The sequence below is a fragment of the Temnothorax longispinosus genome, chromosome 2, assembly GCF_030848805.1.
Source record: "Temnothorax longispinosus isolate EJ_2023e chromosome 2, Tlon_JGU_v1, whole genome shotgun sequence".
Lineage (NCBI taxonomy): Eukaryota > Metazoa > Arthropoda > Insecta > Hymenoptera > Formicidae > Temnothorax > Temnothorax longispinosus.
This window is the reverse complement of record NC_092359.1, coordinates 13,368,352-13,390,023: the sequence shown is the minus strand read 5'-3', so window position 1 is coordinate 13,390,023 and position 21,672 is coordinate 13,368,352. Positions and strand designations below refer to the sequence as shown.

Here is a 21,672-nt window from a genome sequence, read left to right as displayed (position 1 = left end):
CAAATTTAAAATAAAATTCGAATTAAATATAGATTCATACTTGACTTTAATTTTGTATTACAATGTGAACAAAAATAAAGTAATATTATATCAAAATGTTAGCGGACTAACATTTTAGAGTTTTATGAAAGAATTTCCTATAAAAGAGGAACTGTTAACTTCATAACGTGTAAAGATAATTATCTTTTACATGTAGAATAAGCTGCCATTGAAAACAACAAAGCAATTTTTGCGCGTTTTTGAGTTGAGAATTATAATTTTTTTGTACATATTTCCAATTATATTAATATTATGTTAAATATTTGATAATTTTAAAGGAGGCAATTAAATTTTAATTGAGATATCTCTTGTTCTTTGTAATTATAGTTTTCATAAATTCTACTAGTACATATTTCTGTAATTAAATGCCGCGACATAAATGCATCCATTTTACATGGGAATTTCTTGAATATCATCGGAATAAATATGCACTGATATATACATATTCTACATGAACATATTGTCATAATATTAAATATTATACATTTCTCACGTACTGATTACAAGTAACAATGTATAAATATAGATGAAGAGATGTTTTAATATAAGTACGTAACTAAGCAACAAAGTGTTTTTTTTTTTACGTATGTTACAAAAACAATTTCACTGCATTTCGTGAAGGAAGTTCGCACTTGGTTAAGCCGAGTAGGAACGTTAAATCGTTTAACACAAGTATCACAAGTAAATGGTAACATAAATGAGCGATCAGTAGCTGGTTCGATCTGATCGATTGTATGAAAATGGGACGCATTTCTCGTTAATTGGATTACAGGAACTCAGTGACTCTGTCTTTAGCAGTAGCATTCTCAACATATAAGATTGATAACATAACTAACATGTTCGTCGTGCGAACATTTTCAGCTGCATTAATATAAGGCCCTCTTCCTTGGGTCGTCCTTGAACGCAGCCGCTCTCCTCTACACTTAATTCTTCTTTCGCGCATACGGCAAATCTTTGTCGAAGGCCAAAAACTTGGACAGGCGTGTCCCGTTATAAGGCGTGTTACTTCCCGGTGGATGAAGCCTCATCTAAAACAAAGGCCGATGTCAGATAATCGTATGCATAATAATGGCATAAAATAATCTATCCACAACGTAATTTTCCTCTCACACTCGGCGTTGATGATTAATTATTTATCTGCACTCAATCTTGAAGGACTACGTACCACGTGCTCCTGACTTTCGATGTGTTCCTCGAGATATCGTGACACAAGTCGACAACAAAGTAATATAAAGAACAATATTTATTCTACCAATGCTTTATTCATGTATATATATTATATATGTATATGTGACATGAAACTAAAATCTTCATGTATACACAGCGATAGATAAGGACATTTATCAAATATTTCACACTTGCAAATTCATGAAAAGTCTCCAGTTTTGTCCGGGTGTTATGGAATTATCGAAAAATTTGGCTTTTTTGCAAATATTTTACAAAGTTCTATGGTTTTTTAATTATTACCATAAGTGGAAATGGGATAAAATTTTTAAAGTAATAGATATCCGTGACTAAAATCATCTATAAGCATTACAAAGTAAATGCTAGCAATATGATTCATAATATGGCTTACTAACATGTGACTGATAAAGCTATGCTAGTTGAACCCTCATATAAAAGCAATAATACTTTCCGAAGCTCCGTCAAAGGATTAATGATCAATCACCAAGCTCTGTTGCGGTTAGTTTTATTAATAATGTTATAAAAATAAACCCTTGACGAAGCTTAAAAATTAGAGAACTGATTATTGTTCCTTATCATATCTCGCGTCCTAGGATAAGTGGAAAAATGTATGCTATAAAATATCTTGTTATTTTATGAGCATCTTATTTGTGTGTTAATTATTTTTTTTTTGTTATCCACTTCTTCATCTTGAATATTTGATGTGGCAGTGATTTCATTATTTATGTATTGTTCGCCCGAAGAGGCAAACGTAACGTAATATAATATTACTATTTAATATTGTAACATGAAGAAATGGATAATTTATTTAAGGCAATAATTGCGAGCTTATCTACGTTGTCGTTATTATTTTATTATAAGTATTATTTGTGAATGGTTGAGCTCCCTCCGACGCAGCAGCAGCCCCGAGCATTAGTATGGTGTGTGACTTTGACTATTTGGGTTTTATGATTTGCGCGTGGATTGTGGCCGTGCAGCATCCCCGTTCTACTTCTCGGCGTCAATGACTCTCGATTTCCCATCTGGATTATTGAATCGCTTCTGTAATGAGAAAAAAGACCGACACCAATCCGTTACACGCGTTACGGCGTTTTTGATGTTACGACGATGACACAGATCGAGCGAATTTGTCCTTTATTTTAAAGTTAAATAGGATTAATTCTTTATCGCAAGTTCATTGATCTTATTGACGTCGACATTAACGATACACCTAATTTAATTAAAAATTAGTTAAATTTGGAAGTATTCATGGAAGAAAATATGTTTTTATATAGATGTACCAATAGAAATATTACTCTTCCATATGAATTCCTTGGAAGAATATAAATTCTTTGGAATATTCTTCAAATTGATTTTGTCTTGGTCATATATGTACTACTTCCTTCAAAACCATATAAACAGCTTGTTTTCACCATCGATTTTACTTTTCGCGTAATTTACCACGATCTCGAGTAAAACTCGACACTCACCATGATTCTGTACTTCTCCTTGCAAGCGTACTCGGTTTCGTCCACATCGTTGTAACAGTCGCTCTTGTAATCTTCAGGTATCGGACGGCCCTCGAACTGACAGAGCCTGGAGAGCGGTCTCGCCTTGACCAGCATCTTCTCAAAACCGATCGGCTTGTGTTGCGGACAATAAAACACGTCCGGCGTATTTTTGTCGAAGACGATGCTCTTGCGCATTATGTCGCCACATTGCACCGCAACGAATAGCGTCTACGACACATACAAACATGATCAAAAATCTTTTTTTTTCTTGAAATAACATGTATATGAATCAATTGAAGTTAAAAAATATATTATCTTAATATAAAAAAAATTAAAATTAAAAATTTCAGACATTGCAAAATTATGAATTAATTTTCGCTGCTTCGCGTGATCCAAATAAGCTTATAGAAAGATTTATGCTATACATTATTTTACTATTGTTTAGCGCACAAAATTACACAGAGAGAAATATTTCTTTACATTCGTTATTTCCATTTGTTTGGATTATATTTATTTCATAGAAACAAATTTACTTTAAGTAAAACATTATTTTGTTGAATAGAAATTTTGTAGTTTTATTACATTAAACCATATTAGGGGTATTCAAATAAGTTAGAGTTTAACGGTTTGACAGGTTATGTCGGGTTAAAGTCGAGTAAAAAGTTAATTTTTACACTTTTAACCCAAAGATTAATGTGATAGGTTAATGAGTCACTTATGTATTTTGCATAACCTTAAAGAGTAACGCGCCCAAAGTTAATTAATTAACTTTTTACTCGACTTTAACCCGACATAACCTGTCAAACCGTTAAACTTTAACTTATTTGAATACCCCTATTGTTTAATAGAACAAACACGATTGTTTGAAAGAATATGTTTCGATGAAAAAACATTTTCTTTGGTTACAATAAATGTAATTAGCGTTTTCACCGCTAGGCGGCTGCTAAACTCGTAAGTCAAATTCGACCAGAGACCGTATATAAGGCCCCACAGTAAAAGCGTCTATCACTCGCAGTTGTACACATCAGTCAGTGTACAGTCGTTCACTTAAAGGTTGCAACACTTTTTTTTGGATGGGTTTTGGAACGCGCAGAAATTTTAAGATCGCGATTCACCATCTCTGTATACACGTAGTGAACGGTATGATAGCTGTCAAAGTGAACTATACAAGGTGGAGGTTCACGAAATGTATCTTGTGCGCCGCGGAAAATCTTAAGATATCAACTGGATACTGTAATATCGGGGTTAGTATAAAAGAATAAGCTAAATACACAATTTTATTTTATAAATTAATTTTTATTTTCAAGACATGTGTAACATTAAAAATTAATGTAATATAACCTATTAATATAATTACTTATAATTATATTCATATATTGTGTTATATGTTATATTAATTTTAATTACATAATTAATTACGTAATTAATAACATTAAAATTAATTAATAACATATTAATTTTAATACATAATATTAATACATAATTAATATAACAGTAAAATTAACCGGTGTCTGAATTAATGTTCGGCAAGCAGAGGACATCAGTCGATCGAAGAAGCTACCGTGGAAGACGTGGATACTGAGACCGCGAAGTTACATCACCGCTTCAAAGCCAATCCTTTTCGTCAAATAACGATGAAGTAATCTTTCTAAAAAATTACAATTATAAAAATTAATTACTTACAAATTCAGTTTTAGTATAAAATCATCATTTTATTATAATTATATTAAGTTGAGAAGATAGATTTACTTACATAAAATTGCCAGATCGCTGATTACTATTGACTGTTCAGTAAGAACAGATCAATCGCAATCTGTTGTCCGCTGCAATCCAGAGCGAATCTCTTGTAGAAATTCGTTGTGGGATTAAGATGCGCACGTCTTTGTTCACTCTACTACTGGGATCTTCTTTCGGCTGCAGGGCCCCTGAACCGACATTAGGCAGGCATGTTTGGAAACGGCGATACGTCCTCGGGTGCTGGAGAGGAGTTTGTGAGCAGCTTGAAGACCGGTACCAAGGGTGTTGTTATTGTCAAAAGTGCCACAGAACTTGATGGGCAGCTAGGCGAGAAGGTCACGGAATCGGCAGGCCCAAAGATATTTTGAATGACTTTTGCCTTGTGCCATGTCTATTCAAGATTTTCATTTCTTTATTCGTTCATTCATTTACGAGAGTTGTTCACGTTACAATCATTCAATTTCAAACATATTATTCATTTATTCATACATCATCTTGATGAAAAAACTTCTCATACTTTCTCAGAAATTTTACAAGAATTGGGACTTGTGAAAAATTCTGAAGAAGTATATGATATTTCTCAGATACTTTCAGAAATAATTGAAGATTTTTAGAATATTTCAATATCCGTATATATGAAAATTTCTGACAAATTGCACAGATTTTCTCATATTTATTCAGATTTTTGCAAGGATATATTAGCGAAAAATACTTTATTCTTATTTCGTCTGAGATGTTTAATTCGTATAAAAAATCTGAAAATTTTTATAGAAATTCTGATTAATAATGTGAAAAATTCTGATATTTTTTTACCAGGGCATCCATGGAAGGTCACATAGTAATAATACCGTGTGACACTTCCATATGATTCTCTATTTCTACATTTAATCTTTGGGGCATAGATGCAACTAAATTTTGGAATAACTCGTGCCTTGCGCGGAAATCTTCCCATACGATGAGAACATGTTGCGCCAATGCCTCGCGTCTACGTGGAAATTGAGGATTCCATATTTTCTGAGTAGGTTGTTCCTCTCGTTTTCTATAATGTTACGCGCCCAGGCTCCTAATATGCGATAGCGCAAACCGTGCGGCGTAGATGGCGAGAACAGAGACACAATCGATATAAATCGGCTCAATATAAACAATTAACCGAACGCCACAAAGAACAACGGCTTTTGTCTTGCAGCATTTGGCACAGAAGCATGAATGGACAAATACCGTTTTCTCGAATGAGAACGTATTTTCGATGGATGAATCTGGGCGTGTAACATTATGGAAAACGAGAGGAACAACCTACTCAGAAAATATGGAAACCTCAATTTCCACATAGACGCGAGGCATTGGCGCAACATGTTCTCATCGTATGGGAAGATTTCCGCGCAAGGTACGAGTTATTCCAAAAAGTTGCATCTATGCCCCAAAGATTAAATGTAGTAATAGAGAATCATATGGAAGTGTCACACGGTATTAATACTATGTGACCTTCCATGGATGCCCTGGTAAAAAAATATCAGAATTTTTCACATTATTAATCAGAATTTCTATAAAAATTTTTAGATTTTTTTTAGAATACTCAGAAATTTTCAGATTTTTTATACGAATTAAACAACTCAGACAAAATAAGAATAAAATATTTTTCGCTAATATATCCTTGCAGAAATTTGAATATATATAAGAAAATCTGTGCAATTTGTCAGAAATTTTCATATATACGGATATTGAAATATTCTAAAAATCTTCAATTATTTCTGAAAGTATCTGAGAAATATTATATACTTTTTTAGAATTTTTTACAAGTCCCAATTCTTGTAAAATTTCTGAGAAAGTATGAAAAGTTTTTTCACCAAGATAATGTATGAATAAATGAATAATGTTTGACATTGAATGATTGTAACGTGAACAACTCTCGTTAATGAATGAACGAATGAAGGAATTAAAATCTTGAATGAACATGGCACAAGGCAAAAGTCATCCGAAATATCTTTGGGCCTGCCGATTCCGTGACCTTCTCGCCTAGCTGCCCATCAAGTTCTGTGGCACTTTTGATAATAACAACGCCCGGGTTGGTGCCGGTTTTCAAGCTGCTCACAAACTCCTCTCCAGCACCCGAGGACGTATCGCCGTTTTCCAAACATGCCTGCCTAATGTCGGTCCAGAGGCCCTGCAGCCGAGAGAAGATCCCAGTACTAGAGTGAACAAAGACGTGCGCATCTTAATCCCACAACGAATTTCTACAAGAGATTCGCTCTGGATTGCAGCGGACAACAGATTGCGATTGATCTGTTCTTACTGAACAGTCAATAGTAATCAGCGATCTGGCAATTTTATGTAAGTAAATCTATCTTCTCAACTTAATATAATTATAATACAATGATTATTTTATACTAAAACTGAATTTGCAATTAATTTTTATAATTGTAATTTTTTAGAAAGATTACTTCATTGTTATTTGACGAGAAGAATTGGCTTTGAAGCGGTGATGTGGCTTCGCGGTCTCAGCATCCACGTCTTCCACGGCAGCTTCTTCGATCGACTGATGTCCTCTGCTTGCCGAACATTAATCAGCATTCAGACACCGGTTAATTTTACTGTTATATTAATTATGTATTAATATTATGTATTAAAATTAATATGTTATTAATTAATTTTAATGTTATTAATTACGTAATTAATTATGTAATTAAAATTAATATAACATATAACACAATATATGAATATAATTATAAGTAATTATATTAATAGGTTATATTACATTAATTTTTAATGTTACACATGTCTTGAAAATAAAAATTAATTTATAAAATAAAATTGTGTATTTAGCTTATTCTTTTATACTAACCCCGATATTACAGTATCCAGTTGATATCTTAAGATTTTCCGCGCCGCACAAGATACATTTCGTGAACCTCCACCTTGTATAGTTCACTTTGACAGCTATCATACCGTTCACTACGTGTATACAGAGATGGTGGATCGCGATCTCAAAATTTCTGCGCGTTCCAAAAATCATCAAAAAAAAAGTGTTGCAACCTTTCCGTGAACGACTGATCACACCGGTCACTCGAGTGATGGAGATATGACAATTATTTATATACGTAGCAGTCAACCGACTACTACATATATCATATATAAATAAATAAATAATAAATAAATGTTTAAGACATTTTTTATAAAACATTGATATTTAAATAAAACAATAGTATTATTAAAGCAAAGAAAATATGTTTTTCGTTTCAAACAATTTTTTTATTTAAGACAAAGATATATATTCTTTGAAAAATCAAACAATTGCATTTTTTAGTTTAAACACTGATTCGGTTGGACTATTCCAATGCATAAATTTCTTTAGATTTAAGAAAATTTATTAAATCTAAAGAAACATTTCTCTCTGTGTATTTAATAAAAAGGGAAAGACTGTTCTAATTTTACGCCAGAAAGTTTCTCGCGCCCGTTACGAGAATTAGCTAGAATTAAATTTATGTGCGAGTTCGGTTAATTAACCGCGTCTTCTCATTCGCCTTCTCATCCGCCGGTGTATTGTTGGCATTTCGACGACAGAAAATTCTCGTGCCGACGACATGCGCGCGGAGAGAACGATCGACTTCCGGGAGCAAAAAGCGCAGGAAAATGCATTCGCAGGACCGCATGAGTCCCGCAACGGATGAAAGTCCGGCCACTTACAGCGAGTGCGACGAGCAGGCTGCAGACGTAAATGTTCCCTGCAAAAGCAAAAAGGTGAGTCAGCGCGGAAAAATCAACTGCGCAACGTGGTAGTGCACCGTCGCAGAAAAAAAGGCAGAGAAAAAAGATAGAGAAAGGATCTGGATATTTTACCGGCGGCGATCTATCTTGCGCAAATGTTATAAACGTCGCAATTCGTTAAAGACGAGAGTATGTCGAGGACAAAAACGCAATATCGAGGCGATAATTCTTAGCGTTGCTTTTTGCCTCTTTTTACTAAATCCTATTCCTAAAAGTACCACAATCTTTGAATTAGCTTTTCTAAATTATCCTTCAATTAAAGCTCCTGTTCACTACTATCTCATAGTGACGTCAAAAGCGAGAAAATATATAATAAAAATTCTTGCAAAATATATATTTAAATTCCAATTTAAATAGAAATATGTTTTAATAAAATAACACTTACAATCAATAGAACCGACTTGTAAGATATACTTGTAAGATACCGAAAACTGTCCTTTTATTTTGTTAATTAATAAATAACCATATATTTTTGGAAATAAATTATGCATAACGAAAACAAAATAATATATAGAAATATAAATATGATTTAATTCTTCCCCGAAACAAAAAGATAGTTTTTGATACATTTTACAAGTCGATTATTCTATCGATTGTAAATGTTGCTTTATTGAAACATATTTCCATAATATATTTATCAAGAATTTTTATTGTATATATTTTCTCGTTTCTTACGTCACAATCTGAAATAGTAGTGGTGAGTGAACAGAAGCCTTAATTACTTGGATAATTTGTTAGCTTTTAATCAAATTTATTCATAATTTGCTGGTTAAAAGCCAACAAATTATTCAAGTAATTAATTAAATACAAATTTTTTTCTTAAATTATATCATATATCCCGTTGAGACGTTTCTCATGCAATTCATTCACGATCACAAAACCCGCCGAACATCCGTTAACTAAGGATTCAAATTTAGATAATTTCTTCCAGTCGCAGAATCGTAATTGCGATCACGGCTCCCGATAAGACACTTCTTTTCTTTTTTTTCTCTATCTGCAAGTCGATTAACGTACGCGCGTTTCCACACTTTTCGATTCTAGGTCAGCGTTTACTACTTATCTTCTTCGCATCGCTCATGTATTTTTTTCACGGTCAACAGCCAGAGCTGCGGCGGCCTCGGGAAGCGTCGGCGTCGTCGCGTGCGAGAGCTTCTCTTTCGTTCCCAGCGTCGCTGACCCAAAATCAATCGAATTGCCTCGGCTTTTTGACATTATCACGGCCCACGAGACTTTCCCCGTCATTTACGCAACACACCACGCATATAATATATCCCGGTCCGCAGGCAGTTGCATTGGCCGACGCATAAATTTGCGTTGCCGAACCGTCGAATAAATCTCCTCGATTCCATGGCGTATAACGCAAATATCTTCCGCTCTAAGGAAGGGAATAAATTTGACTCGCTAAACGTAGAGAAGAAATATCGCTTCTCGTTCGATGATAGTTGGTAGCATAGCGTTCAACTAGCTATGTATACTAAGATGCGTCTGTACATGACATTTTCACGACGAGACATTTATCCATGACATTTCACAGCGTCTAATCCGGATCGAGTAGATTGCTAATAGCTGTGTGAGAATTGAATTTCGATTATCGTAGTCTTTCCTCGTTTTCTTGTACGTACATTCCAATATTTTTCGATATCTGTAACTTGACGGAAAGATATTTGTTCGTCACGTTATTTCTCATCCTTACAGCTCAAGGCGCATAATTCATACTTGCATACGCATCAGGAAGTCTCAAGTTCATTGTCTTCTTCTAATTTGCAAACTTTCGCCGAATTCCACGGGAAACTAATAGTGAATTGCGAACATTTCAACGGGCGCTACTTTAAGAAAAATTTATATTAAATTAACAAAATGACGAATATCGAATACACATATTTTATTAAAATATGTCGAAAGACCATAAGACATTTAAAAGATACGTCGTTTTTTCCTAATTTTCGTTTTTAACGTTTCTGAAAATATTGGATTTACACGATACGTTTCTTTAGAATATTTGTGTTAATCGAGCGGTGACATCAAAGCTCAGAAGATAGAAAAAATATTCAGAAAAGAATGAAATATCTTTCCAATATTATTACGTTCTCTTAACATCCCAATATCTGCAGGAATAAGTCATTAAAACAAATTGTAAGAGCGACGTAATTTCTTTAGAATTTATAACATCAAAAAAGCAAGAGACTTAAAACTACCTAAAGGATATTTAATGAGCGTCTGAGAGATCCAAATCTTTTTTTCACGCTTTTAAAAATTACGTATCCCTATTTTTGGCATCCGGAAATTAATACAACGGTTAAAATTGCTCAGCCGTGACGAAACTCGCTTAAAATTTACACGGAGATTGTGACGCGAGAGCTGCACACTTTCGAGGAAGGGTCCAGGGCCCCGACGGGCCCCAGGATCGTTTTCCGCGGAGCGGACGAGCTCCGAGATTCCAGCATTTCCAGCGTGATACGTCAACAGGTCGTGAGATTCGCGTGTCGCAAAGCGCGATATCCGACGCGCTTCGTCGGACGGGAACGGCGCGGCGTGTCAAGAATAGAGATAAAGTGTTCGACTTACCCATGCTTCTCGGACGACGAGTGTACGCTCGCACCTGTTGATTCTCGCCAATCCTCGCGACACAGCGTCTCCTCGTCGACTGAACTATCGCGTCTATCGCGTCCTCCGGTCTCCGGCCCTCCCCACCCGAGAGCCGTCCGTTAGACAGCAGCGGACAGTAGTAACCTGGTAGTAACCGACCCGCACTGCGAAGTCGCGAGAAGAATTATTAATTAGTGAAATGTCGTAATTTCAGTGTGAATATTCAACGTATCGTGACAATTGACTTTAGAATATCACAATAAAATTTGATACTTGATATATTATTATTGCAATTAAAGCTTGCATTTTTTTAATTTTTATACGTGAAACGATAGCCGGATAAATAGCCTGGTCTGCTGACTATATATCAATAGAGCTCCATTAACAACAATACCTTGTTTAAATAAAATTTTCCTATAAATTAAATATTTTCTGAAATATAAAGCTGCGTGAACGGGCACAGTTCCGTCACAAAGTTATGTTGCGCTCAAGGCTTTAAGGTGTCTTGATTCACCGCTGAGTACAGGACGCTTCAAATCGTAAGAATCGTCGACGAGGAATCGTGCGTTTCACGAGCGATCGGCTTCGCGCCGCACCAGATTTCCTTTTATAGATACGGGATGAAGCACCAGTAGCACCACGCATCATCCTCGCGAGTCAAATCGATGAGATAATTGAAGAGCTATGTAGATCGCGAGAGAATATATTAATATAGAAACCAATCTGTAAATGAATTTTTATACCTAATACTTTTCACAAATAAAATTTCAATTTCGCAAACGGACATGTTTAATGATATAATGTTTATTAACGCACAAAATTAACTAAATCTTTTTTTAGCTTTTGGATAAAAGCTATATTATGAGGTATCGATAGGGCATTTCTATCTACGTAAAAACCTTCACTTTTCCAGAATATTGTTTGTCTATTAAATTAATAAATCTTTGATTAATTAGCATACTGTATGCTACAATATTTAAACGCTAACGCATTTTTGGTAAGTCGAGGATAGAAATGTAGGCGTTATGTGGGTGGGTGGCCTCGTCTTTCTCTTATTTGGTCGATGATAGAATCATCGTCACTTCTGGCATGAAAAATATACCGAAGACTAAAAACTATTATTCTGAAAAAATAAATTCTATACATTTCTCACTACGATATTACATCTTTTTATTATTGCTGAAACATGATTGATTTCATTCAACATGTATATAAAAAAATATATCATTGAATGGTTTTCAAGTCTTTAATCATGGTATGAATTAAGATAATTCAAAAAAATATATATATTATATATAATTGCAAAATAATTCCTGCCAGCAGCTCCTTACATATCAGCCTGTAACAATATTTATATTTTTAAAAAAGTCTATTGCATATCTATTAAAAAATTATATTCAATTATTCAAGATTTAATAATGCGTTTACATGGAGTTTCTATACTTACAATCTCATCAAAATTGAAATCGCACGCATCAGATAAAACGTTATTTTCCGATTTATCGTTATGATCTTGTACAATATCTTTCTCCTCTTCTTTAACTGTCTGCGTCATAAGCGCATCATTGTTAGCATCAGGTTTATTATCTTCCTCTTGCGATCTTCTACGCCTAAAAGAAGAAACAAACCGATAATTTTAGTATTAAATCCATTCTGAGCATAATCTTTAATCTCATCTAAGAATATGCTCACTTTCTAAGAGGCTTCTTTTTCTCCAAGAAGAATAAGTTTTTGATCCTTTCCACCACTGGTTTGCATTTTTCTTTCACGAATTCGGGTTGCTCTAGAAGATTTAACACATCGTCGGCGATAGGCGGCAACGGTTTGTCCGGATTAAGCGCGCGAGCCGCTAATGTATCCCACATGTGTTGTGTTCCAGGATCCGGCATATATCCCGGTAAATATTTCTCACTACCGCCAGTTGCGTCATCGTCGGCACTGATAGAAAAATTCAATAGATAATTAAAAATATTGTATAAATATTGTAAAAAATATAATAACTTTGTTCCTCGCATAATTTATTAAATATATTGTATATTTATGTTAAATACGTTATATACTTACACATCAGGCAATTCTAAGGACATTAACAAATCATCCATGGCGTCATCCTGTTCCTTCGACAGTTGTTTCATCACGAATTTCAACGGTTTCTGAGCTATTGCTCCATAATCTCGCTCAAATGGCAAACCGATCTCAACAAGACACTATCACAAAAAGATCTTTAATGTGATTAGCATTAACGAGATAAGAAATAATGGAGAACATATTCTCACCCATGGTTCATTCGGTACATCAACACTTGGAAATAATGCCATCATATTGGCTTCGGAGTTTGCTCTATAGATCTTCTCCACTATCGCGACAACATTTTTGTCAACCATGGCCTGCACCAGACTATAAAACGGTTCGGCAGCCACCTGTAAAGAATTTCTCGTTCATTTCTGTTGCTACGTCATTAAATTTTACGGCAATTATATAACAGAGAAACCTTGCTATCGTACCTCGTTAGCGGGTACAATAACGTAGGTGCCATCCGACAACCAATATTCCATAGGAACGTTTTCTCTCGCAGTAAAACCATGAATTTTATAACATTTCTCATTATCTTTGGGAGTCATGGATTTCTTAGCTTCATCTACAATCGGCATATTGTAGACATCGGTCTTCTAAATTATGTAGGCAAAATTGACTATATAGTTAAATATAAATTACCTGAAACAGGAATGGTCTTTCCACCATAGACGTAACCACGGATAATATCCTCTTTTGTGTGAATAGTCCTATTATTGTCCGTCCATTGTGCGACATTCTTAATTGGCACTTCCTGATCAGGTATGTCAGATGTACTCGTCTTAGCCATCAGTAACATTTCTGGTGACTTTACCTCAGTCAGCATCTTACGACGTAAATAATATGTGACGATACATATACAAGAAAAAAACGTGCAACAATAACTTTTACGTATATTAGAGCTTTACTTTAGAAATTCCGCGAATTGGTATGCAGAAGTCACCTAATGTCATTTGACAGGACCACGGATTCGGCCTAGTCGACGGCCGTTTGTAGAAGCGTACGTCCGTCATAGCATGTTCAAAAGTGAGATATTGACCGCCAATCTGTAAAATATTATGTAATAATTATTATACAATTAATAATATATTATACATGTATTATTCTATCTTTTTAAAATTATATAATTTATCTTTTTATATAATAATTTTTATACAACCGCATTTGTTTAAATTACCTGTTGCAGAACGTTCATGAGTAACATTTCACTGGCTGTTTGAGAATCCTCATCTATAGTATCCAGTGCTCTCTCTCCACTGCAACATGTAATTTTCTTTTTCATTCTATTTTATATTTTTATTCTAATTTTATACCATGACATTATTCTAATTTGGTATTACTAATATTAATGACAAAGTTAAGAGAATCAATACATTGCTATAAGAGAGATTTCTCCTGAACTTAATATCTCCGCAATATCCTCTGCTTGAAATTGGTCAACAGTCTCCTCCTCCTCGTTGAAAGTAGACAGCAAGACTATTTTCCTCTCACATTGCTCTCTGAAATAAAAAGAATAGCAAATTTAATACATATTGACCAAAAATTGCTGATATACTGCGTTTAAATACACTTACACGCATTCGTGTCTGATATATTCGACCGCGGCATAAATTGCTTCCATCCATGAAGAAGTCTGATTTGTGGTTTCCAGTTTCTCGATGCTTTTTATCAAATCCCAGTTTCCAACCTGCATGTGACACAGTTCTCGTACGTTGTCCAATCCTGTAATACTGTCGCTTCTGCTGCTATCTGAGCCCATTAGTATCACTCCTATCTCATCCTTGGGACGTAGAAATATCTGCACAGGATTGTTCTCATGATTGACAGAAACATAGATATGGACTAAAGCCCCGGTTACACCTGATTACAGCAACCTGATCGTTGGCCTGACCAATACCGTGACCTAAAGTAGGTCTAGTCACCAACTATTTATATCGATAGGTAGGGCCATCTAAACGCCCTTTTTATTTTAGGTCAGGTCACTGAACTAAAATACGAGGCCTGACCTGAAGCCAGGTCGGGTCGCCTACCAAGTGTTTACAGCAGGCGACCTAAATAATTTTGGTCAAATTTGAGGTATAGGCCACGGCCTAAATGTAGGGTGTAACCGTGCCGTCATTAACAGTGCAACGAAGAGAAGCACACCTTTTTTTGAATAATATGTTTAAGAATAAACTTTTCCTTATCCAACAGCTGCGAGCTGCTCTGCGTGCCATGACGGACATTTCCGATGTTCACCAAAAAAGTTATACTCTCCTGCAGAAAATACAAAGATTCAAACGTTTCGCAATTCGAATAAGCGTCAGAACATCGTATTATTAACATGGTACAATTTATTAAATAGATTAATAGAAATTTCCTTAAAAATACGTATATATATTTTTCCCAATCTGTCTTATTGCGCTGTATTAACGCGTACTTTCAGATCACCTTATCATCACCTTATCGTCCCATCGAATGAGACTCTTTAACGAATGAGGAAAGATATTAGAATACAACCTTTAATTTCTTCGGTGGCATTTCTTCGCGTTATCGAAGAGTTTTCAGCAAAAATAGTCCTTTGTAGTTTGTCGACACAGTTCCCGGAATGGTTTGATGTACCGGGCTGCTTCATTCAAATCAAACTTATCAAACGTCAAAGTCGAACATAACCTAACTCGCGTGTCACGTGACAATATAACACGACCCCGTGCGTGTTATGTATGTACATGCATACATACATACATACATACATACATACATACATACATACATACATACATACATACATACATACATACATACATACATACATACATACATACATACATACATACATACATACATACATACATACATACATACATACATACATACATACATACATACATACAAACAAACATACATACATACATACATATACATATATACATGTGCATGCATACTTGCTAATTGCTATTGCACAGTGCACGAGTGCACACGTCAGTTCTGCTTGCATCTGCTTGTATCGCCTGGTTGGTCATTGCGTGCAATCGCAGAAAAATGATACTTTTAAACGCACAATTTATCTTGTTAATAAGTCTAAGTCTGTTGTTGATCCGCACTAGCGTAGGAGAGAACAAATACTCCGCCGAGGCGAACAAGGCTAAATATGCAGACTCCTCGCAGTTCCCGACTTCTCTCAGAGACTTGGATAAGCCGTTCAGGATGGCAAAGTTGAATGTGCTCTGGGTTAAGGCCAAAAACGTGAGTAACGAATTGCATATAAAACATATAATTAAAAATAAGTTAATATATATTTTTTCTCTTTTACGTAATAGTTATTTGTGTAACTAGTACGGGAAGTTGAGAATTGGACACGAGTGCGGAGTGGACGCACGAGCCGAAGGCGAGTGCGATCACCCGCACTCGTGTCCAATTCTCAACCCGCACGTGTTACACACCCTATTTTATATTACAAAGTGCGTGGAAAGTGGCTTATTGCGCGCGCGTCATGGGCCACTTTCCACGCACGTGTGATATAAAAATATATACCTTATATACTCTCTATTTCTAATTTTAAATCTACATAAATATTTGCTTCAGCGTCTAACGGATACCAAGCTGCAGTCGATCTTCAGCGATCTGAAGATTCATGACAAAGAGGAGATTGCGTACAAGCATTTCAAGTCTGATGGAAAGGATCCTGATGGTTTGGAAGAGGCGCGTCTAAGACAGAAGCTCATCGGTAACTTTTGTATCATCTGACTATTTGTATTTATTTTGCTGTGCTAAGTCCTAATCTCGTGTAATTTTATCTTGTATAGGAATAATGAGCACATACGGCCTACTGGAACACTTCGCCGAGACCGAAGATCCAAAGTTACTTAAAATACACAAAGCGCTGAACGACGGTAGCAATTATGTTGCTAAAGATGTATTTAAGGATATAAGGCTCAACAAATTGTGGGCTAAAGCTGAAATGGCTGGTTTTACTGGTATGCAATAATTTACATCGATAGAAGTATACAGGGTGTCTGTCAAGATTGGAGAAAAAGTTTATATAAACTTATGTCCGAAAATATTTTATTAAAGTTGCAAGTGTTCAAAGATTCACGAGCAGTTTCTTATAATTTGTTAAACAGAATTGCTGACTCAAAGACAAATGGCTCTCACAATCAGTTATTGTTTACATTTCTTGACTTACTCTCTTTAGATTTGTATTCTGTTACATTTTGATTTGTTCAGCGGTATACGTTTTGATGTTTCATCTAAATTAGTCTCCTAGAATCTAAAAGGCTAATTTAGATGAAACACCAGAATGTGTAATCCTGAACAAATAAAAATCTAGGACCTAAATCAACGGATTTAACATCCCTTGATTTCTATTTGTAGGGCCATGCAAACTAGTTTAAGAAATTGATATAAGACTAGCTTTGAGAATGTATTCAAATTACATTTATCACAATTTCTAATATGCTGGAATATTTGAAAGAATTCAACAGTCATCAATTCAACGAATGGAAGTCTGCATTCTTGCAGAAGGAAGAAATTTCGAACATTTGTTGTAGGTACTATTGTAACAACTTATAAAATCCGTATGTATAAATCAAGACATGTACTTAAACAATAACTGAAACTTTGTTTCTCAGTCAGAAATTCTAATAAGTTATAAGAACAGTTTTTTCCGTGAATCTTTGAACGCTTATAACTCTTTAATGAAGCATTTTCGGGCATAAATTTATATAAACTTTTTTCACTTACTTGATCCTATTAAAGCAGTGTATAAATTTCATCCCAACCTTTACGAATATCTTGTATATCATAAGAATCTAATTTATAATATTGTTACGCGCTGAGATTCCCGGTACGCACATGCTTTTGAGAAGAAGTCGCGAAGCGTTCTTTGACGAGTTGTATGTATCGGGCTTCAGTTTGAAATCTAATTCTGCGCGCGCGTCACTCTTCTCGCGTGAAACACTCTAATTTATGCTTATAACTTTTTTATTTTAGATGAGGAGCTTGAGACTTTAAAACAAGAGTTCCACCATCATCAAGAAAAAGTGGACGAGTACTTGAGTTTATTGAAAGAGGAATCTAAAGATTCAGAGAAAGCTGAAAGTTAGTCTTTTATATTCGCGTATGGTAAATATAACTTTAAAAATGTTATTTTTATATTTATATATTGTATCTTATATCTCTAGATATCTTACATCTTAAATCAGAAAGCTGGAACGAGTTAGAAGAACAGGAGGAATTATCTAACAATATACCAGACCAGAAATTGAGTCACACGGAAAAGGCAAATTTACTTCGGTATGTTGTAAAAGATTTATGTATACCTATAGATGGATGTATGAGTTAGCTTTTATCACTGTTTCTATTTCAGGGAGAAACATTTAGACCTGAGAAATGGATTCGATCGTTTAGACAGACTCACCGCAAAGGGACCAAACCATAAAGATTTTGTAGAACCTAAAGTACAAGGATTATGGAAGATTGCATTGGAAGCAAAATTCTCTCCCGATGAGTTAACATCCTTAAAGGTATAATGATAATAATAATAATTCCAACGTAGTCTCATATGGTTTTCTTCTCATACATATCTGTGAGAATAATTATTTGAGTGCTAAGCTGCTATTTTAAACTTATTTTTGTAAATATCAAAAAAGCCATTGGCAAAATTTTCATAATTTAGATTGTTAATAAACCGAACATATTCCAATTGTATTTGCATTAAAATGGATATTATACATTACGTAGGAAGAACTTTTGCACTATGAATCGAGACTACTTAAGCTGAGACATCTACATGCAGAAGGAGCACTGGAAGCGGCACAGAAAGGTCAGCTCCACGACTTAGAAAATTCAACTGCAGAACAGCACATAAAGAAACATGTTAGGACTGTACAAAAGCTTCATATGGATATAGAAACCAAAATCATGCAGAGGCACACGGAATTATAAGAAAATTATATATGAATTATATACGAAAATGAACCATTGTCATTTACAAAATATCAAATGCATAAATACGTGCAACATGATTAATACATACAGAGCAGTTAGAAATGAATAATCATTTATCGTGAAATAAATGATGAAGTAATTGTCTATGGAAATGTTTATATTCAAATAATTTGTCAACTTACATTCTTAGCAACAATTTTTGCTGAGTAATCTTGATAATTTTCGAACAAAACTTTAATAATTTGTACTATATAAAGCATTTAAAATACATATAAATAATTTGTACTATAAGTAGAATCTCCTATATGAACAATGTATGAACACACTGTAGGGAACTATTTTATTTTTATCTAAGTCGAATACATAAAAAATGGAAGAATGCGAAGGTTGTGTGTGTGTTGAGTACATTTATAATATCTTCAACAATTAAATTACTGAGATTACAATCCAGTGGCGAGTTTACTATTGTTAGTCTTCTTTTTCTCTTTCGACCTCCCTTGATCCTTTGATCCGACTAGCTTCTCACATTCGCACCAAGGTGTGCTCGACTTATCACACAGCAAGGAGATATTAATCACTGTTAGGGAAATATCTGATATAGTCATCTTGATTGTATCCAGTATTTTATACGAGACGTTATTCAAGCCAGTTTGCCGGTCTCGTTTTCTAGTAACTTCTCGTTGATTATAACACTTCGTCATATCTCTCTTTCTATGATTTCTATCGTGTATATGCCTGCAATACATATTCCGTGTGTAAATTGGTAAAGCCAAGCGTTGCAACTTCCATCTAGTTTCATTCTACATCTTACGATGAATACAGAAGTTGACAAAGTTTCATAAAATAATACTCACTTAAATGTGTTATGCGTTCCCGTTGATATATTTTGCGGCCGACTTACACTTAAGCTAGCCTCTTTTAATCTTACATAAAATTCGTCGTCTTCAAGACCCCATCCCCAATATTTGTTGGACATTCCATTTACCTGTATAAAATGCTCCCTGCGAAAATGCATATAGCCAAACAGTAGTACATAAATCAATATCGTTATCTCTTCATGGTTTATTGTCACATTTTAGGGCGTACCTTTTAATGAGTAGGATTCCACCGATAAAGGTAAAATAATGATATCGAGGATGTAAATCTGGCGACGATATATGATGAGGTCCTGTACTTGGATATGCATATGATAACTGATCGTTCATAGGCAACAGATCTACATCGTGCATCGCAATATAATCAAACGCTTTCTCTGTTTCGAGGAAGCCTACGTTTATGAGTGATGCTCGATTGAATCTGTACCTGTCCACCTGGAAAAAAAATTACATATGAGATTCAAACATTGTATTTCAATCACACGCAAGCCTCTCTAGTACTACAATACCTGATTTAATACAAATATATGATAATCTATGTTCTGCTTGTCCAGGAATTTCTGTATGTGTGGTACAAATATCAGTAATTCCTCAAAGCGATCCCTAAATGGCACTAGTATGGCCAATCGATGCTCAGCCTTCTTTTTGTATCCATTAATTTCGTTGGCCGCTTGCTTAAGGTGTTGACTTGGTTGAACGTTTGCTTCGCACTTGCATTCGTCTGAAGCAATAAAATTACGTTTGAAGAAGCCATTTACAGCCGTGTATCCTGCACTACGTGTTTTTTTTTTTTTTTTTTAATACATCAATGACTAACCGATACTGATGGGAGATATGCTGATTATACATGATGTGACGAAGGTAATCAAGATGCAAGCAAAGATATATTTAAACCTTGTGCTTTTCCAAATGTTATCCATGCTGAATAACATTTATGGAAGGATTATCTCATAAAATATAATTTGTCAGTGTTAATTGACAGAGAAGTATCGTTTTAATTAATGCCAAAGATATCTTTCAATGGCATCTCTTTCTCCCTCGAAAGGAAAAGCCGTTTTCTTCTCCGTATTGTTAGAGAATTTTAAGTACTCGATCGTAACGAAAGAAGAGAATAAGCTGATGTAATTCACAGCGTAATCCTTAAAATTACTTCTGCAGCTGCCGATTGCCAATGAAAGCTTGAATGGACATTCCGACGTGAAATTATTGCAAAGTATTTTGTGAGGAGCGCATCCCTTTGGAAGGGCTACCGGCTACCGAATAGACGCCGCCAATCTCTCGTGTCCTCGTTCCAGAGTTCATACACGATGAGCTGCTTGCTCAGCAACGCTTCTTCGTCGGGGCACGAGGTACCTCTCGTCGCACTAGCTCGAACGACCGGATCGCATCGCGAACGTCGTGTCCGTGCAAGGTGCACACGTCCCTCGCGAACTCACGAGCATCACGTAGCAATCCGACCTGCGTGCGCGACTCGTGCATCGTCGTGGTCGTACGTGGTCGTACTCCAGACTCCAGCAGTCCAGCGTTGTTCGCCCGTCGAACGCACACTGTTTATGTCATCTCGCGGCAAAACTCACCGCCACCGCCGCAATTTGACACTTTGACAGATAGCGGATTCCTCCGACCCGACCCTGCACGCGATCACCTTGCGGCCGACTCACTCACAGTTCACACGCTCGTGCATATTTTCCAGATTCCAGATATATGTTCTGAAATCCTGCCGAGGTCTGTTCGTAGCCGAACGATTTGACCCGGAAACTCCGGATTTTGAAAAGATTTATTCCCGGGTTTGAGCCACTGATATGACAAATAAGCGGTCGGCAATCCATGTATGCCATTATTTGAGCCAATCGCGTGTTTTCGTTATCACGCGCGTAGTAATTTTGGCAAGTACGACGGGCGCGGGGCACGGCGTCACAGTCTTTAACCACGTTGCGATTGACCACAGCCACTCACAGCCTCCGGTGCCTGGAATTTTTCCACTGGACTAGCCAATC

General features: G+C 35.5%; 4 protein-coding genes and 1 long non-coding RNA gene across 10 annotated transcripts; 2 read left to right on the top strand and 3 right to left on the bottom strand.

The window, feature by feature from the left end:
• Nucleotides 1-29: 29 nt before the first annotated feature.
• Nucleotides 30-10,997, bottom strand: LOC139808875 (uncharacterized). 5 transcript variants are annotated; one of them, XM_071771359.1, is made up of 4 exons: nt 10,779-10,997; nt 8,133-8,170; nt 2,694-2,942; nt 30-1,067 (listed from the first exon to the last, which is right to left on the bottom strand). In XM_071771359.1, the coding sequence occupies exons 1-4, from the start codon at nt 10,780-10,782 to the stop codon at nt 963-965; spliced, it is 396 nt and encodes a 131-aa protein (XP_071627460.1). In that variant the 5' UTR covers nt 10,783-10,997; the 3' UTR covers nt 30-962. The 5 variants fall into 5 exon arrangements, with proteins under 5 accessions (XP_071627460.1, XP_071627459.1, XP_071627463.1 ...); XM_071771358.1 differs by lacking the exons at nt 8,133-8,170; nt 10,779-10,997 and adding an exon at nt 3,689-3,904; XM_071771362.1 differs by lacking the exons at nt 8,133-8,170; nt 10,779-10,997 and adding an exon at nt 3,645-3,786.
• Nucleotides 6,519-7,181, top strand: LOC139808878 (uncharacterized). The gene is made up of 2 exons (XR_011730965.1): nt 6,519-6,779; nt 6,881-7,181. It is a non-coding gene; the product is annotated as an uncharacterized lncRNA (long non-coding RNA).
• LOC139808870 (alpha-2-macroglobulin receptor-associated protein) lies at nt 7,742-19,250 on the top strand. Of its 2 annotated transcripts, XM_071771351.1 has the most exons (8): nt 7,742-8,186; nt 15,959-16,097; nt 16,437-16,578; nt 16,658-16,828; nt 17,844-17,951; nt 18,035-18,146; nt 18,220-18,376; nt 18,594-19,250. In XM_071771351.1, the coding sequence occupies exons 1-8, from the start codon at nt 8,164-8,166 to the stop codon at nt 18,795-18,797; spliced, it is 1,056 nt and encodes a 351-aa protein (XP_071627452.1). In that variant the 5' UTR covers nt 7,742-8,163; the 3' UTR covers nt 18,798-19,250. The 2 variants fall into 2 exon arrangements, with proteins under 2 accessions (XP_071627452.1, XP_071627450.1); XM_071771349.1 differs by lacking the exon at nt 7,742-8,186 and having other exon boundaries at nt 15,787-16,097.
• Nucleotides 11,953-15,633, bottom strand: LOC139808867 (X-ray repair cross-complementing protein 5). Its single transcript, XM_071771346.1, has 13 exons — nt 15,372-15,633; nt 15,018-15,128; nt 14,447-14,670; nt 14,246-14,371; nt 14,050-14,128; nt 13,781-13,918; nt 13,515-13,698; nt 13,304-13,437; nt 13,076-13,219; nt 12,864-13,006; nt 12,492-12,737; nt 12,247-12,409; nt 11,953-12,138 (listed from the first exon to the last, which is right to left on the bottom strand). Exons 1-13 carry the CDS (start codon nt 15,390-15,392, stop codon nt 12,127-12,129), a joined length of 1,725 nt encoding a protein of 574 aa, XP_071627447.1. The 5' UTR covers nt 15,393-15,633; the 3' UTR covers nt 11,953-12,126.
• Beta4galt7 (beta-1,4-galactosyltransferase 7) lies at nt 18,940-21,426 on the bottom strand. Its single transcript, XM_071771354.1, has 5 exons — nt 20,493-21,426; nt 20,185-20,396; nt 19,887-20,110; nt 19,655-19,801; nt 18,940-19,535 (listed from the first exon to the last, which is right to left on the bottom strand). The coding sequence occupies exons 1-5, from the start codon at nt 20,605-20,607 to the stop codon at nt 19,241-19,243; spliced, it is 993 nt and encodes a 330-aa protein (XP_071627455.1). The 5' UTR covers nt 20,608-21,426; the 3' UTR covers nt 18,940-19,240.
• Nucleotides 21,427-21,672: the final 246 nt, after the last annotated feature.

Bases quoted from the DNA above. Each gene is read 5' to 3' on its own strand.
- LOC139808875 (XM_071771358.1), bottom strand. From the start codon at position 3,739: ATGTGTACAACTGCGAGTGATAGACGCTTTTACTGTGGGGCCTTATAT. The intron at 2,943-3,688 runs GTCTCTGGTCGA...TATGTGTCGTAG, and splicing joins ACTGTGGGGCCTTATATACG to ACGCTATTCGTTGCGGTGCA. The intron at 1,068-2,693 runs GTGAGTGTCGAG...CCTTTGTTTTAG, and splicing joins AGGAGAAGTACAGAATCATG to ATGAGGCTTCATCCACCGGG.
- LOC139808867 (XM_071771346.1), bottom strand. From the start codon at position 15,392: ATGCCACCGAAGAAATTAAAG. The intron at 14,372-14,446 runs GTAAGTGTATTT...TTTTTATTTCAG, and splicing joins TATATCAGACACGAATGCGT to AGAGCAATGTGAGAGGAAAA. The intron at 13,699-13,780 runs GTAAAGCTCTAA...TTACGTCGTAAG, and splicing joins CAATTCGCGGAATTTCTAAA to ATGCTGACTGAGGTAAAGTC.
- LOC139808870 (XM_071771349.1), top strand. From the start codon at position 15,894: ATGATACTTTTAAACGCACAATTTATCTTGTTAATAAGTCTAAGTCTG. The intron at 16,829-17,843 runs GTATGCAATAAT...TTTTTATTTTAG, and splicing joins TGAAATGGCTGGTTTTACTG to ATGAGGAGCTTGAGACTTTA. The intron at 18,147-18,219 runs GTATGTTGTAAA...TTTCTATTTCAG, and splicing joins GAAAAGGCAAATTTACTTCG to GGAGAAACATTTAGACCTGA.
- Beta4galt7 (XM_071771354.1), bottom strand. From the start codon at position 20,607: ATGTTATTCAGCATGGATAACATTTGGAAAAGCACAAGGTTTAAATAT. The intron at 20,397-20,492 runs GTTAGTCATTGA...TTATTGCTTCAG, and splicing joins CATATCTCCCATCAGTATCG to ACGAATGCAAGTGCGAAGCA. The intron at 19,802-19,886 runs GTACGCCCTAAA...GCATTTTCGCAG, and splicing joins GGAATCCTACTCATTAAAAG to GGAGCATTTTATACAGGTAA.